This window comes from Sceloporus undulatus, chromosome 2, assembly GCF_019175285.1.
Source record: "Sceloporus undulatus isolate JIND9_A2432 ecotype Alabama chromosome 2, SceUnd_v1.1, whole genome shotgun sequence".
Taxonomy (NCBI): Eukaryota; Metazoa; Chordata; class Lepidosauria; order Squamata; family Phrynosomatidae; genus Sceloporus; species Sceloporus undulatus.
This window is the reverse complement of record NC_056523.1, coordinates 69,743,535-69,763,413: the sequence shown is the minus strand read 5'-3', so window position 1 is coordinate 69,763,413 and position 19,879 is coordinate 69,743,535. Positions and strand designations below refer to the sequence as shown.

General features: G+C 41.6%; 1 protein-coding gene across 1 annotated transcript in view; it reads left to right on the top strand.

Annotated features, from left to right (window-relative positions):
• Positions 1-19,879, top strand: part of LOC121922487 (inter-alpha-trypsin inhibitor heavy chain H3-like) — a 53,694-nt gene that overhangs the window by 11,141 nt on the left and 22,674 nt on the right. Inside the window, exons 6-11 of the mRNA XM_042451996.1 lie at positions 3,408-3,518; positions 4,876-5,001; positions 5,091-5,207; positions 6,324-6,492; positions 9,105-9,230; positions 18,814-18,995. Coding sequence (XP_042307930.1) covers positions 3,408-3,518; positions 4,876-5,001; positions 5,091-5,207; positions 6,324-6,492; positions 9,105-9,230; positions 18,814-18,995 — 831 coding nt within the window. The remainder of the gene's footprint in view (positions 1-3,407; positions 3,519-4,875; positions 5,002-5,090; positions 5,208-6,323; positions 6,493-9,104; positions 9,231-18,813; positions 18,996-19,879) is intronic.

The window sequence follows — 19,879 nt, the reverse complement described above, 5'->3', positions numbered from 1 at the left end:
AATCAAGTCTTGAAGTGCACAGGCAGTGTTTTGCTGGCGCAGAATTAATGTTATATGTTCTGATTGCTAAGTCCCCAGAAACAACTGAGGTCCTTTCATGCTACACTATTATACTTTAGGATTTAACTGCCATGGCAACATGCTTTGGAATTTCATCCAGAGAGCTCTAGTGCGTCCCTACCACACCGCCCAGGATTCTACAGGATGAAATCATGCTATAAAGTGGAATTACTGTGTGGAAGAACCCCAGGTGGCTACATCAGCTGAAGTTTCCAAACAACCACACATAGATCTCATTATTGAAGTGAAATATTATTGACAATGACTAGAACCATGGTGGTGTAGTGGTTTGAGTGTTGGAATATGATTCTGGAGACCAGGGTTCGATTCCTAGCTTGGCCACGAAACCCACTGGGTGACCTTAGGCAAGGGGAAGGCATTGGCAAATCTCCTATGACCAAGTTTTGCCAAGAAAACCCCATGATGGGTTCTCCTTGGGATCGCCATAAGTTGGAAATGACTTGAAGGCCCAGAACTACAACAATTACTGACAGTGGCTAGGGCATATATGTACAACAACAGCAACTGTTTTCCCCAGATAGGATCACAACTGGAAATCAGCCAAAGCTGATTAAAGGCATTACTGATAAATGATATCACCTACACTTCCCTAGACAGGACTGAGTCCAGAAAAATGTCCAAGTTATACATTTGGTCTTTCTTTTTTTAGGGAAGGCCAGTGTGCCCAACATTAGTCTAACCTTCACAATGGTTGGTAGAGTTCACTCCCCACAGCACTTCTGTCTTATATGTATGAAGCCTTAATTTATTTGTCCTCATCTGTACCCATACTGCCTCCTGGAACCTGTTTAGAGTCTCCACCACCACTTTCCTTAGACTAGCTGGCAAAAATTGAATTGTCATCAACAAGTGAGGACAGCTGAATGACAGTTTAGTCCAAATCTCCAAATGATTTTCCACAATGCAATTTTAGGCTGTGTCAATAGAAGTACAGTATAGTGTCTAGATCAAGAGAAGTAATAGTGCCAGTCTATTCTGCTTTGGTCAGACCCCACCTGGAACACCGTGTCCAGTTCTGGGCACCACAATTAAAAAAGGATGCTGAAAAACTGGAGTGTGTCCAAGGGAGGGCGACTAAAATGGTGAGAGTCTGGAAACCATGCCCAATGAGGAAAGACTCAGGGAGCTGGGTATGTTTAGCCTTGAGAAGTGAAGGTTAAGAGGTGATATGATAGCTCTGTTTAAATATTTGAAGGGATGTCATATTGAGGAGGGAGCAAGCTTTTTTTCTGCTTCTCCAGAGAACAGGACCCAGAACAATGGATGCAAGCTACAGTAAAAGAGATTCCACTTCAACATTAGGAGGAACTTCCTGACAGTAAGGGCTGTTCGACAGTGGAACACACTCCCTCGGAGTGTGGTGGGGTCTTCCTCTTTGGAAGTCTTTAAACAGAGGCTGGATGGCCATCTTTTGGGTATGCTTAGAGAGTTCCTGCATGACAGGGAGTTGGACTTGATGGCCCTTGTGGTCTCTTCCAACTCTGATTCTATGATTCTATGATTCAATGACTTCTGGGAAATATTAAATAAGTAGGAGGGACAAAATAGAATCCCGAGACACCCCAAATGCCAATGACCATGGGAAAGAGGTGGAGTCCCCCAGCACCATCTGGATATGTTATTTTGAGAAAAACTAGAGCCACTGCGATATGATGCTAGACACTAATAGAATATCCCAGTAAATGGATTTCAGAGTCATCGACATGACTGATAACTGTGCAGCCTGTGGGTTGCATTGGACCTTATGGGGAAATCTCCCTTGTCCTTTAGACCCACAACCTCTTGATCCTACCTGGAAACATTTGGCAAAGATAATAGGTTGTTTTCCTGAAACAACTCATTGGTGCCAGATTAGGCCGCCTAAGCTTTTGGAGGATGATTCCTAACTCAAAACAGCCTTAATTGGGGTCTAAAGGTGGCTGAAAATAACAAAATGGCACTTCTGGACTGCCAAAATGGCACCCTAGGTTGTGTGCAGCTCTTGGTGTTCCAAAACATGGCTTTACTTTGTCAAGGAGATCTAACAGGGCTGTGCTCTCCCTTCTGCTCTTTGAGAATATGTATATCTGCATGGTGTTTGAGGGCACCCCTGCTCATTATTCTGAATGGGCCTCTTGGCTTCTGCCCCCAAAGTACTGCCCTGTGATATTGTCACTGCTCTCAAGTTCTGGTTTAAAAGTTCCTGTATGCATTGGGATCTGTTTATTCAGTGCTACATTAGGCAGCTGCAGAAAAATACCTCAGAGATGAATTTATGAAACTAGCAGTAATTCTTTTTTTATTATATTAAAACATAAAAAACAACTAAGACAAAAGTCAAATTATAAAAACATCAACCCACCTCTATAACAATACATACATACATCCCTACACAACTACTTTAATAGTCTATATTCTATGGCAGTTAAATCATAAAGCTATAATCTTCTTTCTTTCATACTTTAACGTTAATAAATGCATGTACTGCAGCCGCTCACTCACAACCATAAGGTTGCGAGTTCAGTACCAGCCAGGAGCTCAGGCTCAACTTAGGCTTGCATCCTTCCAAGGTCACTAAAATGAGTACCCAGATTATTGTGGGCAATTAGCTTACAGTTGTAAACCACTTAGAGACTGCTTAGGAGGTATGAAGCAGTATATAAATGAAACTGCTATTGCTGAATCTGCTACTTACATCCATTAACATCCATTCCTGACTTCTAATTCCAACTGCACCTGTTGCTAATATGAATTTGTTTATATTTGTAAATCTATATCTTTGTACTGTTCCTTCTCTGCATATTTATTACTTATCTAATTCTATCTTAAATGTTTGATTAATCTACTTCTAATGAATACACATATACATATATTATCATTATTAATCAATAAATCTAATAAATGACATTTTCACCCCACATATTACTTAAATATCCCATTAATTGTTCCCAAATAATTACAAAATCTTATAATTTTCCTTCTTTTAACAGACATGTTAATTTATCTAACTCGTCCATATCTAATAATTTTAATAGCCAATCTTGTGATGTCGTAGTTGAATTTTCTTTCCTTTCTGAGCTATTAGTGTAATATATAGTGTAAAATTTTACCATTTTGATTATCAATTCCATCATCAATCATTCCAAACATACAATTCTGGTTTCAGTTTTAATTTTATCTTTAGAATTTTTTCAATTAATTGATGTATAGAACCCCAAAATTTCTTCATCTTAGTACAGGTCCACCATTGGTGGAAAAAAGTTCCTTTTAAAAAAAAAAAAGCATTTTCCTACTGTTTCATTTACTTTTCTGTACTTGTTGATTCCTAATTTCAATTAACATTACAGATTGAGGCAAACATCTTTGAACCTCAAGGTATCAGTGATCTTGAAGTAGAAGGAACATTCCTCACAAATGAGTTGTTACCAGTTGTGCAAAAGTCCTACTCAGGGAAAAAGGTAGGTCTTAAAATCGTCATTGGTTAGGAAATATTGTTGGAATGGTAGAAGGCATCCTAGAGTAGATAAAAGTCAAAGTAGTTTGTCTAAAATCATTGTTGTCATGTATGGAAAGGACTGTGGAAATATAGTTCTATAGTTAAGTCACATGTGAGCAGCACTAATAGTCATGTTTGAGATATCATGGAACTAGCATGATTTCATAAAAGTGAAGGAGAACAACAGTATCATCAGCTTTTTATCATGGCCATGCACATGCAGTATGATCTGTATCTGGACATAAAAACTGTATTTTTAACACTTATCTAATGGCTGTTGGGAATCATGGATCCCTGGTCTAAATTTTATTATGTCCCAAGTAAAGCAGGCCTACTGAACCAATAGGATGAATCTCATATGCTGAGTCACTTTTCAACATTTGATTCAATTGGTCTACCCTAGTTTTGACTAACCAGAAGGATTCAAGCCAATGTCTCTAACATTTCCATGAGGAGGTAGAGCTGAAAAAGCCAAGGCAGTGTGAAAGGAGCAAAAGAAGACCAGTCAGAGGTTACAGTTAAAGTTCAGGGATGTCAGAACATTTAGTGATCTCAGTCTGAAACTTCATGAATCGACTTGTAAAAAAAAAAAGCAGAGAAACTGCTGGTCTTTTCCTCACTGGTAACTTACACACTCCCTCAGAAAGTGGTGGTGTCTCCTTCCTTGGAGGTCTTTAAAAAGAGGCTGGATGGCCATCTGTCGGGGATGCTTTGATTGTGATTTCCTGCATGGCAGGGGGTTGGACTGAATGGCCCTTGTGGTCTCTTCCAACTTTACAATACAATTCTATGATTCAATTCAATTCTAAAGCTACGGTTTCTCATGGGGAATACACTCAGCAGTGAATAATATTATGCTCATCCCTCATCTCCAAGTGAGGAGAAATCCAGAGGCCCAGCACTGTAGGATATTTATGCTAAGGTGGTTGTGACTGGTAATAATTCTGCATTTAAATTTGCACTCACCTGTCTGTCTACATCCAGTCCCCAACTGTATGTAATGTATATGTACTTGAAGATAGATGGAGCCTTGCAGTTGACAAAAAAAAGTGTTAATAACTTAGCAATATTATAATGTTATTGCTATGAGAACTAATTGCCAGGCCACTTTCTTGAATCACAAGGGGTCATGTGTTCCTCCTCTCCTGGTGAAGTGTGTTGTCATTATATGTCTCTGAATGTAAATTGTATTAAAGAATAACAGTAAATAAGGGAAACAGGTTCTCTGAATGAAGTTAAATCTTCTCTTATATTTTATATTTTTATATTTTTAATTAATTTGCTGAAATCTAAAATGAAGATGATTACTCTTATTTTAGGGCCATGTGTTATTCAGTCCCACTATTGATCAACAACGAACCTGCGACAACTGCACAACCTCTCTGCTGCAAGGAGATTTTCTCATAAAATATGATGTGAACAGAGATTCACCTAGTAACTTACAGGTAAATACACCTTTTTGTCATTTGGAATTACACGCCAGGATGTCTAGTTCATAATAATGCTATTTCTACATCTTATCCTTGTTTTTCAGGTTGTCAATGGATACTTTGTACACTTTTTTGCACCAAAAAATCTTGCACATTTGCCAAAGAATGTTGCCTTTGTAATAGATATCAGTGGCTCCATGGGTGGACAGAAACTTCATCAGGTAACCTATTATTGTGAAACAACTCCTAGTAATCTCTTCATAAGGCCTGTTGCATAGCAGAAAAGATTGTGCCCTGTACACTTATACCCAGAGAAAATATTTGTAACTTTTTACATGGCACCTCTTCATGGAGAGTCAAGTGTGGTGTAGTGGTTGCAATGTTGGACTAAGACACTGGGAAATCACGGGACAAATCCCTGCTTGCCCACGGGAACCAGTTGCTTGACCTTGGGCAAGTCACACTCTCTCACTCTCAGAGGGAGGCAATGGCAAACCTTCTCTGAATAAAAACTGGTAAGAAAACCCCATGATAGGTTTGCCTTATTGTTGCTATAAGTTTGAAATGAAGGCACACCACAACAACAACAACATAGTGTTTTCACTGTCATTTCAGAATATAGCTAAAGTTTGTGTATGTGAATGTTGTTTCCATGGTTTAAACTTTCGGTTTAACAAAATGCATATGAAATTCACAGAGTACCATCCGAACCTTCATTCAGATGTGCTAGTTTTATTCGTATATTTATACATACTTCTTAACTACTAGGCCAAGGTAGGGATGGGTGAAGATTTCATTTCATTTTTGAACAGAATCTATTAAATTTTCCAAATTTCAAATATGGATGAAAGTGAAAGCTATTTCTACTTTTTGCTCATATGGATGAGCAAAAATTTAATTCCAACTAATTTTTTGATAATTATAACATTTGTACAATTCCAATGTGGTAAATTACAAAATTGACAGAAGCACAGTAATTGCTTGAAGAAAAGCACCCTAGTTTACCCTTTAAATGGCAGTCTTAAGAGTATGTTTGTGAGTAGATCTTGGCTTTAGCTGTCTGCTGAGCTGGCAGGCTCAGGCTACAATTGTTCATTTCAAGCTGTGTGAAGTTGTGGGTTGGGGTTGGGGTTGGAGTTAGCATGTGGAAGACAACAATAGTAACAGATTATAGGAAGAGGGAGAGAAAGTGAAGCATCAATTGCATAATAGGGTGTACAGGGAGTAAGTGCCCCCTAAGAAAGGAGCCCTTTCAAGCAGGAAGAGACACTGGGAACAATAACTTCTAAATACAGGCCTTTTTAACACCTCACATCCCAATTTAATTTTTATTAAAGGCAAAGGAAGCATTGGTAAAGATAGTTGAAGATTTAAGGGAAGATGATCACTTCAATATCATACTGTTTGAGAGTTCCATCTCTAAATGGAAAGATGGCTTAATTAAAGCTACTCCTGAGAATGTGACTGAAGCAAAGGAATTCATTGCAAAAATTGACGTAGACGGACGTGAGTACTAGACATGAATTAGTCAAAAAATTTCTTAAAGTATTTACTTTTACTTTTTTATTGCCTTGACTCTCCCTAATTTCCGTGCTCAGGAGTCAGTTTGACACTGATGAAGTGTAAATTTCCACCAGCATACTTAGAAATGGTGGTGAGAGAGGAGGAAGGCAGATTACCTGGCTGAAAGTCACACAAGGGATCTAATCTCAGTGCACAGCAATGACAAGTCAGTATCAGTTGAGGTTGGGGGCAGAGCTGATCCCACATAGCATCTATTAAGCTGTTGAGTAAAACTGCTTTATAAGGAGGTATTGAATACCTCCTTTTGTGATAATGGATAATGCAGACTGCCATTAACACTAGAATAAAGAGATGAGAAGATTCTGATTATTTGCTTACTCCAAATTTATAATTTCATCTGCTAGCAATCTTTTTTTTTTTTAGAAGCTATCACTACAAGCCACTTGAGTATCCCCCAGATAAACTACTTCAGTGCTAGGAAGCATCTTATCTATTCCAGACAAAGGCCCAATTCCTCCTTGCTAATTGGAGCATGAAGCTTTATATCCAAACAGTCAAGGCAGACACTTATACAAAGCATGAGTGCAGATTGATACTATTGGGCAGAAATATCAATTCTGAAGTGTATGAGAAGCAGAAATGCAGACAGACAAAAAACTTAAAAACAGCAAGATGCAAAATCCCTTCACCAAATCTTTTCCTGGGCTGCCTAGCCAAAGTATTAAGTCAGTAACAATGTCTTTATTAAAAGAAGAAGAATCAGCTTAGTCAAAAATCCCTTTAAAAATCTCCCATATGATCTCCAATCAGTTCAATTGGGATGTTCCCCATTTCCCTGATTTGTTTGCTGTAGACATGTAAAAGCCAGCTCTGTTTGTTGTGAGAGATTATTATTCAATTCATATTTACCTTTTTACATTTCTTGATAAAGTTGTTCAGACAGAGAAACAGCAAGTTGATAAAGCAAGAAACAGCAAGTTCAGTTATTCATTTTTTTTTTCATTTTAAAGTCTTGTTTATAAGAAAAATCAGCAACAATTCTACCCTAAATATGGGCTTTCCATGCTTTCCGTTCAAGAGTGTATGAACCCACAGAGCTGTCATTCATTTTAAAATATTCCACCAAATCTACTGACATTTGAGCACTAAGTTGTTCATCACTGAATAGTGAAACATTAAAACACCAGAGACTAAAGGGTTTAGGCCCATGGTGGTGAACCTCTCTGGCATGCAAAGCCATTTTGGAGGACATGTGGAGAGACAGGAGGGCAGGGAAAGAGGAGGAGAGGCAGCTGAAGGCCCAGGAGGCTTGAAGGGAAGAGGAGGAGCAGGCGTGCACCTCTTCTTCTTCTCCCCCTTGCCCTCCCAGGCCTTTAGCTGTATCCAGGGATGCCCCACTCCCAGAAGGTAGAAGTCCTGCCCCCAGAGGACAGATGTTCCACCCCAGACAGCAGAGGTTCCAACTCTGGAAGTCCCTCCACCCCCCCAGAAATTCCACCCTGGGATGCCTTTGAGTTTGGGCATTCAGACCCTAAAAGGTTCACTATCACTGATTTAGGCATACAGTGGTACCCCGGGATACGAAATACCCACGTTACGAAATTTCCGGGATACGAAAAAATCCCATAGGAAATAATTGTTCCGGGTTATGAAGGTTTTTTCGGGTTACGAAAAATTTTTTGGTGCTTTTCGGCGCTATTTCACACGAAATCGCGGCTTTTCCCCATTAGCGCCTATGGGTTTTCGGCTTGCGAAGGCTTTTCGGGTTACGAAAGCGGCGGCGGAACGAATTAATTTCGTAACCCGAGGGAGCACTGTATTAGAAAAATGTAGTTCTAGACAAACTGGAGTATGATCTCATATTGTCAAGAATTCAATTTTGCATTTTTTATTTCTAGCCAAAGACACAGCAATTAAAAAATAATCTAATCTGAAACAGTTATGGTGGATCAGAATGTTAAAAGTATTTTCTCTATCTCCTGGATATACAGCTCTCTCCATGTATTAATTAAGCTATATTCATTCATGGAGAGTTCCATTGGATGCTACCAATGTGGGACTGATGCCACTAATGTGAGACTGATCGTATTACATCCACATACCCAGTGATATACCAAACAAGTATTGATGTTACCAGTAGTTTATTTTATCACCATCTTATTATCCCTAAAAGAAACATGTCGCAAACTCACAGGGCTGACTTTAGAAAAAAACCTCTAAATTCAGAAGTTTAGGGCATGGTTAGGAAACTTTTTCTCAGATGGACAGCTGAACTATGCCCAGGAATGTTGAGAACCAAAGGGGTAGGACCATTGCAGAAAATGAATTGAAATACTGCTGTCATAATTCCCCATTTGTAAGGGGGAAGTGTGTTTGTTTCTATACAATATGCCTAAGGATGTGAAGCCTGGCAGCTGAAACTTGGCATGGATACTAGAAGGAGAGTAGATGGTTATCTTATTTATTTCTTTGTGAAATGCTTGCCTTTGCAGACTCTGGAAGAGGAGGGGGTGACAGGTTTACGTGGAACATACAGGTGTTTGTTTCTTTTCATTCTCCATAGTACAAACTAAGCCACTGTTTCCATGTTGCAGTAACAAATCTTAATGATGGTTTACTGACTGGAATTGAGATGCTGAATACAGCCCATGATTCAAATTCTGTGCCTCTACGAAGTGCCTCCTTGGTTATCATGTTAACAGATGGTGAACCCAATGTGGGTAAGTGTTTGACTAACAGATGAAATAATTTCACTGTGGTATTAAGACTCATGTTCACATGAGTCATCTTAAAATTCCGTGTACGCTTCCATGCATTCTGATTAAATGTAAAAATTATTGTGGCCCTCCAGTCTAGGATATTTTCCAGGATTATAGCAATACTCAGGGAAGCAAAATAGGAATCATCTAATACACAGGTGTTTCTATGAACACACTGACAAATGATTGGTATCTGAACCTGGAGTGCTGGGTCCCACTTGGAGAGAAAGGCGGCATATAAATGAAATGAAATAGCTCCTCAAATGGTGCCACCAAGAACTATTTGGATTCTTGGATCATGGGCTGCAGTTCCATGAAGGGGGACTTCTGGCAAGGGATGAGTTGCATCTCACACAAGTTGGCAGAAACATTTTTGCCAATAGTCCAAAAATTTGATCAGGAGGACTTGAAACTGAGTTATGTGGGGGAGGGAGACAGTATTTTGGAAGGCAGGGATACATCAAGGGCTGGAGATAGTAGTCAAGCTGTCATAGAGTGAACAAAGCAAATAGAGCAAGGACCTAACAGTGGGAGGGGAAACAAGTTTACACAAGCAGCTAGTGGGGAGGACCCATGGTCTTAGATGTCTTTACACTAATGCACAGAGCATGGGAAATAAACAAGATGAACGTGAACTCCTAGCACAACAAAACAAATGCTAAAACCTGGTGGGATGAGTCTTATGATTGGAATGTAGTAATAGAGGGGGAAATAGGCCAAAAAGGAAAGGAGGGATGTCAGGGATGTGAAGAGATCCAGGACTTAAATCCTGGAAGCCAGGTGGAGAGCATCTGGATAAAAATGAAAGGGGAGAGAAACAACAGGAATATTATTGTGGGAGTCTACTACAGACCTCCAAGTCAGATTGAGGAATTGGATGATGCCTTTTCCAGAACAGATGACCACACACTCAGAAAGGAGAGATGTAGTAGTGATGGGTGACTTCAGCTATCCTGATACAGTCATCCCTTCCCTTTCACAGGGGATCCGTTCCAGACACCCCCCCCCCCCCACATAAGGGGAAAAACATGTAAGGGAAAAACATGGATATTCAAAAATGCAGATGCTTGTGCCCGTGGTGGTATGCAGTGCTGCAACTTCCATATGCTGGAAGCCGTGTAAGGCATGCCTGTGTATGACGCGGACACACTGTTTTTCCAGCGATAAAAGGCGGGGCCATCCTGTGAACGGGTCGGCTTCCTCTTCTCGCTCTGTCAGGCAGGATATGCTATAAACTTGCATATAGCCAACACTAGAGGGAGCCAACCTCCTTCGGAGGCTTCAGTTTCATTTCCTGCCTTGCTCTGTTCAGACGTCTTTTTCAAGCCTCCTGCCTATCTTTAAAAAAAACAACCTTTCTTTCTGTCCTCTCTCCCTTGCTATCCCTCTCCCCTCTTATCCTCCCCTGCTCTTCTGCTTGAGCTACTGAGAGACTGGTCATGTCTGGGGCAGGGACCAGAGAGGACAGCCCAGGCATGTCTGGGGAGTCCCTGGAAATGGCGCGCAAATGCTCCATCCACTCTTCCAGCCTGGATGACGAGGAGACCAGCCATCCCAGGGACAAAAGGGCCAGGTCGGAGGAGGGAGAACCCTCATTGCCTCCCTTATTTCCATGCAAGCAGTGGCATTATCAGGTCAACAACAAGGGGCCCCGGTCTCCTCAGGCACCCTACCTTTGTCCCAGGGAGACCTTTCCTGCCATCCTCCTTCAGCAGCCCTGGGCGCACCTTCCAAAACAGGGTCTACTCCTCCCTCTCCTGCCCCCCGTTCCTCCCTGGATTCCATCCCCCCCTCCGAAAGGGGTAAATTTGTTCCAAGATCAACATTTTTTAGGTGCCAACCGCCCAAAGGCAGGAAAAATTCAAAAAGGTCTTCTTCTAACCATAAAGGCAAGCGTCCAGCGCCCTCTGCTGCCCAATCAGCCAAAGCCAAAAAACACAAAATAGCTCTGCCTTCCCACTCCTCTCTCGAGGAGGATGTTGTAGATATTATTGATTCCCTCTCCCAACAAGGAGATGATGATGACATATCCCCAGATGAACTATCCGATGAAGCCCAAGGGGATGACCTCCTGGCACCATCTTCTGCCAAATTGTTCGCTCCAGATGACTTCCAGATATTGATTTAAAAAGCCATCAGAGCCCTAGAACTCTCTGAACCTACTCCAAACCCTCAACCCCAGGACACCGATCTACCACAGGGAAAAGGAGACTCATTCCCTAAGCCAGGTCCTTCCACCCTCGAAGTTCCCTTCACAGCAGACTTCATGCAGGTAGTTAGAGAGGAATGGTCAAAGCCAGCTACTGCCAGGCCTAGTCCACAAGCTTTTAAAAGATTTTACAACTTACCTCAACATGTGATGGCTAAACTTCAGGTCCCAGTTGTTGATGCTCCCGTATCTCAACTGGTATCATCTGCAATATATTCTAAAGATGGTGACAATGTTCTAAAAACCCTGAAGACAAGAGGGCAGATTCATCACTCAGAAAATCATTCGAAGCCTTCTCCCTGGCCATTAGAGCCTCTTCAACAATTTCGATCCTGACTAGAGCAGTTTTCACTTGGGCCAAAGACATCATACAAGAAATACCCAGAGGCAATACCAAACTCCGACAGGGCATAAACAAGCTGCTCAAAGTCCTTGCCTTCTTGGCTGATGCGTCTCTGGATATCATCCAACTGAGCTCCAGGGCTCAAGCAGCATCCATTCCTGTTAGAAGACAGATATGGTTAATAAACTGGTTAGTTGATGCTAAATCAAAACAAAACCTCACCATGGCTCCCTTTAGCGGTCAAAAGTTATTTGGCAACGCTCTGGAACCAGTTCTCGTTGAAACCAAAGACAAGAAAAAAGCTCTTCCCTCCTTACCAAAGAGAGATGACAAGCGGTCCTTTCACCAAGGCCAAGGCTCCTTTCATCCATACAAAAACAACTCGTCTTTTCGGCCCAGAGACTCCAGATCCAACAAATCCCAACGGTCCGACCGCAAACCATATGGTAGACAACAATACAACAACCGAGGATTCGGAAAATCCAATAACACCAACAACCAAGGCCAAGGATCTGCATCCTCCAAACACAATCCCAACTCTCCAAGACCATGACTGGTCGTCCCACAAAGTGGGCGGTCGACTTCTCTAGTTTTGTCACGCTTGGGAAGCCTCAACCTCAGACAAGTGGGTCCTTTCCACCATACAACAGGGTTATCTGATAGAGTTCTACAGAACTCCTCACGACCATTTTGTTCCTTCAGGTCCCCTCGGCCAAGAAAACACCAACTGATGCTAAAAGCAATACATCACCACTTAGAGATAGGAGCAATAGAACCAGTGCCCTCTTCAGATATCTTCAAGGGCTGTTATTCAATGCTTTTCACAGTGCCCAAGAAAGACAGATCATGGCGAGCAGTCCTGGACCTAAAATGGATAAACAAGTTCATCACCAAGTGCCGATTCCTCATGGAGACCCTCAGGTCCATCCTAGAGACGCTAAGACACCACGACTTTCTGGTTTCTCTAGATCTTACAGAAACCTATCTTCACATTCCAATACACCCATCACACCGTCGCTTCGTGCAGTTCTGCTACCACCACAATCACTTTCAATACAAGGCCCTTCCGTTCAGACTTACTTCCACACCACGAGTGTTTACAAAGATCATGATAGGCCTGGTGGCATAATGGAGAATCTTCGGAATACACATCCATCCCTACTTGGACAATCTTCTCCTACACGCCTCATCTTACAATCAAGCCAAACAACACACACAACAGATTCTTACTTCATTAGCAAGACATGGTTTTCAGGTCAGTCATGGGAAGAGCCACCTAGAACCGTCACAACTGATCACTCACCTGGGAGCGGTCATCGATAGAAATCAGGGAAGGGTGTCCCTAATCCCAGAAAGACTCAGATCAATCCATCAGGCCATCAGTCTGGCCCTACAATACTGCTCCACAAACCTCCTCCTTCTGGCAAGGATTCAGGGTCTAATGATTGCCTCCATAGACTGTGTCCCATGGGCTTGCTTCCAGAGAACTCCAGTGGTTCTTGCTACCTTACCAGAGACACATTATTCACAAAGTCAACAAGAGACTGACACTACCATTGACAGTAAGGCAATCTTTTCAATGGTGGATGTCCCACAATCTCCTCAAAGGCCGAATGCTCTGGCCTACCCAGGAAATTCAACTGACAACAGATGCCAGCCTGAGGGACTGGGGAGCGACATTACACAACTAGGTTGCTCAAGGAAAATGTAATGTTCAAGAACGAGCACAGTATAAACTTCCTGGAACTCAGAGCGATACGCTTGGCTCTGATCTCCTTTGCCCCTCAAGTCAAGGACAACCCGATTCTGGTCAGCACGGACAACATGTCCGCCAAAGCACACATCAACCGACAAGGAGGAACAAAGTCCAGTTCGCTAATTAGAGAATCCCAATTACTTCTACAATGTTCAAAAAGACATCTCCTGTCCATCAGGGCAGAACACATCAAAGGATCTCTAAATACAAGGGCCGACTGGCTCAGCAGACAAGATATAGACCAGTCGGAGTGGTGTCTTCATCCCAGGTGTTCAGGTGGATAACACTCAGGTTCGGAACCCCACAGATAGACCTGTTCACGTCTCCAATAAACAACCAGGTTCCTCGCTTCTACTCCTGCTTTCAAACACAAGGAGCAGAACAGATAGACGCTCTCCATGTCCCATGGCCGAGAGAAGTCCTATATGCCTTTCCACCAACATCCATGATCAACAGGTGCCTAAGAAAGGCAAGAAAAGAAAAATCAACCTTGATCCTAATAGCACCACATTGGCCACGAAGACCATTGTTCTCCGAACTCATATCCATGGCTCAAAGAGTCCTCAAACTGCCGAGCCATCCAGACCTTCTATCACAAGACCAAATTTATCATCCAGACCCTCAGTGGCTCAATCTTCACACGGGGAAATTGAATGCCAAAACATGATACATGACGGCTTACCATCAGAGGTGGCTGAGACCATCATCAAGGCTAGACGACCTTCGACCACAAGGACCTATGAATATTCATACAGGGCTTTTGTCCGTTGGTGTAGGATCAAAAAGATGCCTTCCCACATTCCTACAGTCAATTCCCTGTTGTCATATCTACAAGACGGTCTCAACAAAGGTCTCAAACCAAACACTCTAAAGAGACAGGTTTCAGCCATATCTTCGGTTCTGCCTCAAAAGCAGTCTGCCAAGCTCTCTACCAACTACTACATCAGAAGGTTCTTGAGGGCCGCTATCCTCATCAAGCCACCTATGGTTCATCATTATCCCAACTGGGACCTTCATACAGTCCTGTCGGCTCTCACCAAACCTCCATTCGAACCTCTAAAATCTACAGACATAAAATACCTCACCTGGAAGGTGGTTTTCTTGTTGCAATCACATCCGCCAAAAGAGTGTCAGAGATGGGAGTGCTGTCCATTCGGCAGGAACTGCATTTTCAGACAAGACTCCGTCGTTTTACGATTGGATCCTTTGTTCATCACCAACATGAACTCCACTTTTCATAGGACTCAGGACATCATACTACCCTCCTTCTGCCCTCATCCCAAAAAAGCCTTAGAAAAAACATGGCATACACTTGATGTTCGCCATGCCCTATATATATACATAAAGAGAACTCAAGATTTTCGTTTGTCCAACAGTCTGTTCATTGCTTTCCATAAAAAGAGGAAAAAAGGTTTCCTCCTCTACGCTCTCAAAGTGGATTCGCTCCTTCATTTTGACATGTCATTCTTTAGCGGGATCTTCCCCAACGGGTCCAGTTTATGCCCACTCCACAAGGAGTGCTTCCACCTTTGCTGCATTGTCCACTAATGCATCTTTAGCTGAGATATGTAGAGCTGCTACATGGTCGTCGGTATCTACTTTTGTCTGGCACTAGAGATTAGACTCTACTCAGTTTTCTGAAGCTGCATTCGGAAGAAGGGTACTACAGGCTGTAGTAACGTGATAGCCAGGTTTTCTTATTGCCCACCCAGGATTAGAGGAGCTGTAGTGCATCCCGTTCACAGGTTGGCCCCACCTTCCATCGCTGGAAAAATGTACATTGACTCACCTTCATGAGATGTTGGTTTTCAGCAATGAAAGGCGGGAACATCCTTCCCTCCCCTGGTCTGGTCTAGTTCTCCCTGTGTTCACACTATTTACACTGTTTTGTTTTTGTCAAACGGTTATGCTATCTAGTTCCTTCAGTGTTGGCCTTACCTCTGATTATGGTTACAAGTTTATGTCTAGTTCATAGGCTGTTTTATCAACTGAAGCCTCCGAAGGGGGTTGGCTCCCTCTAGTGGTGGCTATATGCAAGCTTATAGCATATCCTGCCTGACAGAGCGAGAAGAGGAAGCCGACCCGTTCACAGGATGGCCCCGCCTTTCATCGCTGAAAACCAACATCTCACAAAGATGAGTCAATGTACATATTTGCTGGAACTCAAACTCAGCCAAAACTTTAAGGTGTAGCAAATTCTTCACTTTCCTCGGAGACAGTTTCATTGTCCAAAAGGTGGAAGAGTCAACAAGCTATTTTAGATCTGATCCTAACCAAAAGGGATGACCTGGTTAATGGGGTGCAAGTGGTGGGAGTGATTGTGTTCTCCTGGAGCTTGTTATACAGTGGAAAGGAGAAACAAGGCATAGTCAGACATGTATTCTAGACTTTAGGAGAGCTGACTTCAGTAAACTTAGGGAAATAGTGGGGGTGATCCCATTGTCATAAATATTAAAAGAGCAGTGAGTATAGGACAGATGGGAGTTTATCAAAAGGCAGCTACTGAAGGCACAATTTCAAACAGTTCCAATGTGGAGGAAAAATGGGAGGTGTTTCAAGAAAGCAGGATCAATGACTAAAGAACTTTCAACTAAGGAAAGTTGTAAAGAGAATATGTATAAGAAATGGAAAAAGGGGAAATCACTAAAGAAGAATTAAAAAAAATAGCTAGTACATATAGGGGTAAAGTCAGAAAAGGAAAAGCCCAGAATGAGCTCAGACTTGATAGCGGTTAAGAGCAATAAAAAAGGCTTTGGGGAGGGTATTTCCTCAGCAAAAGGAAGAAGAAGGAAATGGTAGGGCCACTGTATGGAGAAGATGGAGAAATGCTAACAGGGGACTAAGAAAAGGCAGAACTACTCAACACCTTTTGTGCCTTGGTCTTCTCACAAAAAGAAAAGGGTGCTCAAACTGAGGAAAATAGACCAGAGGACACAATAGGGGAAATACAGCACAGAATAAATAAAGAGGTACTACAAGAATACCTTAACATATTTAACTCACTGATGCTGTATGACGGGGTGGGCAAGGTGTAGTGGTCATTCCCTCCCATGATGCATTGTGAAGTGCACCATCACTCCTGATACAACTAGAAATAATATCATATCTACTTCTAGAATTTGGCTGAAAATAATTTCCCCCAAAAAATCATCCCCCCAAAAAAAACATCTGGGTGTTTAACCTCCAGTTACATAAACCAGCAGAATTCCAGCCAGTATGGATAGCCCTTGTAGTCTCTTCTAATTCTATAATTCTATGATTAATCTGACAGAAGCATAGGGGGCTGGTAGGCATAGTATTAGGATTAGTATTTAGAAGCCCTACACAGTCTGAAAGAGTACTATCAGGATCAGCAGTGATGATATGTACTTTGGGCCTTTGAAGCAGCCATTTATTCTGTGTAATTCCACTGTTATAAAACTTCTGTATCATGACAAACTAGTCTTAACTGATGTTATTATTGCTGAGATGATGCATTTTAATGGATTGTATTGATCATAATTGTATGTTTTTATTTGGTTGTAACCCCGCCTTGATCCGGAAGGGAGAGGCGGGGAAATATTATTATTGTTGTTGTTGTTGTTGTTATTATTTATAATAATAAATTATAAAAATTTTATTTATGTTTCCCAGCCTCTCCCGGTTGGATCGAAGCGGGGTTACAGACTAAATAAAATCACAGTGTATACATTAAAATTCTCCGACTCAATTATTAACATTAAAATCCAGCATGTTAACTACTAATTACAAACATCAATGCAATACTCAATACAATATAATGGGGAAATAAGCAGCATCTTATTCAAGGGGCATGTCAGTCATTATCTTACATCGTATCTGGGTATGCTTGGCAAAACAGTTCAGTTTTAACTGCTTTCCTGAATATCTCCAATGAGGATGCTGAACGGATGTCCTCAGGAAGGCTATTCCACAATCTTGGAGCCCGTATTGGAAAGGCTCTTTGTGAAGTGGAAGCATATTTGGGGTTCTTAGTTTCCAATAAATTCTTACCCGATGTTCTAAGGGTGGTGTGGGGCGGATTGTATGGGGAGAGGCAGTCCCGTAAGTAAATCGGACCCAAGCCATATAAGGAGCTGTTTTGTCAGTCTATTATTATGCCCAACTCTCCATGGAATTTGTTCTTTATTTTCTGATCCTTGTCTATTATATTAAGCATTTAATTTTTGATCTGAACTGCCTTGAACATCTTATTTTAACATTGAGGCTGAATATTCTAAATGCCTCTCCCTAAACTGCAGATCCTAGAATGCAACAGGAGGCAGCCAGAGCAGTTAAAGTGAAATAGCAACACTTTAAGACTGTAGTGTGCTAATCTGTTCAAATCACCATACAACACTGGCTCTAGGAATTATTAATAATAAAGGAGAGGCCCTAGGAATTTTTAAAAAATGAAATGAAAATTTTTAAAAAATTAAAATTTAATTTGTGATTTAAAAAATATTTTTATCATTTTAAAATTTTCTTTAAAAACTTCATATCTTACAAAATTTTCACTTTACATGAAACTTTGTACATGTAAATACATTTATGCTGTGCGTATGCTATTGTAATTAATTTTGCAAATGCTAATGTAATTTTAATTTTGCTATTTGTTTATGTCACAGCTATTACCATTATATTCAGTGATATATAGGAATTATGATTTGTGAGTAACATTAGTACAAAAAACATTACTAAGGATTCTGTATGGTGTGGCATGGGGAGAGGTTAATGTGTGGGGGAGGACACCAAAAGTCAGAACATTGGGTGATGCCAAGCCCTAGAGATGCTACTGCTGGGAGACCAGGGTTCAACTCTGCGCTCAGCCATGGAATCCCATTGTAAGAGCATGGACAAGTCACACATTCTCAGCTGTACAGAAAGGCAAGAGGAAACCCCTCTGAACCTATTCTGCCAAGAAAACTCTGTGAATAGGATTACCTTAGGGTTGCCATAAATCAGAAATGACTTGAAGGCACACAACAACAAAATAAGTCTTGTTTCAATGTTGTCCTTCCCAGTGGGGACAGTTAAAGAATGACTGTTTTTCTAGAGTCTGGAAAGAGAAATGTAATCTTATTTTTTTATATTTTAAGTACTTTCCCCTGTTATTGATTTCCAGATGCTAATGTTAAAAATATCAGCGAACATTTAAAATATGTTGGCAGGGTTTTCCTTCCTCATTTTTTGTCACAGTGAAATGTAAAGCTTAATTTATATAATCCTTTCCATTCAGGTGTCTCAGATAAAAGCATGATTCAGGAGAATGCTAAAAATGCAATCCAAGGAAGATATCCTTTGTACAATCTTGGTTTTGGTTATGGTCTTGATTATGCATTTTTGGAAAGGTTGTCCAAAGAGAATAATGGTCTGGCTCGTCGCATTTATGAAGACTCTGATGCAGCCTTACAATTGCAGGTAATAACAGCAGGAGCAGCAGCAGGAGCCAGAATATTCTTAGGGGTCATTCCCATTGCAAAAAAAAATCGCACCAGAGAGCAAGTTATATGACCCTAGTTCCCATTTGAAACCGTTTCTAATTCTGGCATGATCGACTGCAACAGCGACGATGTGAGGCAAATGAAAAAACCCTGCATTATTCAAAGAGCAGTTCTTTAGCAGTCTTTTTTTAAAAAAAACATGATTCTGCAGCGGGTTCAACAAGTGGGAACAACAGATCAGAATTGCATCATTTGGGGAGTGGGAGGGACAAATGAATGGGTGGGTGGGAGATTTCACACACACCCAGTGCTGCCTTTTTACTTTTTAAAAAATAGAAATTAATCGATAAATTGATAGAGTGATTTCACAACAATTGAATTGCTAAATTGTGAAATCGTTCTATCGATTTCACGATCAATTAAAAAAAAACCAACGGTTTGCCTTGCTTTCAATTCCTCCTCGCCCTCCGCCTCTTCCTCCTCCTCCTTTTCCACAGCAAACGACAGAGTGCTAGCCCAGTGCCATCCCACTTCCCCTGCCTCTGCCTGTCGCTCCTGGCCCTTCTCCAACTGGCCCCCCTCCTCCTCCCCACCTCATGCTGTGGGTCCAACCAAGCAGCTACTTTCCCAAGGGCTGTTGCAGCCCATGTTTGCCAGAGGAGTTGGATGCGACATATGGACAGGAAGGGCCCTCGTCTTCCTGAGGAGAAGGAGAAGGAGGAGGAAGGATTGGGTCAGTGGAGAAGGAGGGTGCCTTGACAAGCACAGGAGCATTTTCCCTCTGCCTCCTCTGCCTCTTTTTGGGGAAACCCAAAGGGGTGGCTCCTTCACTCCTGGCCACCAGGAGGTGAGCTTGAGGGG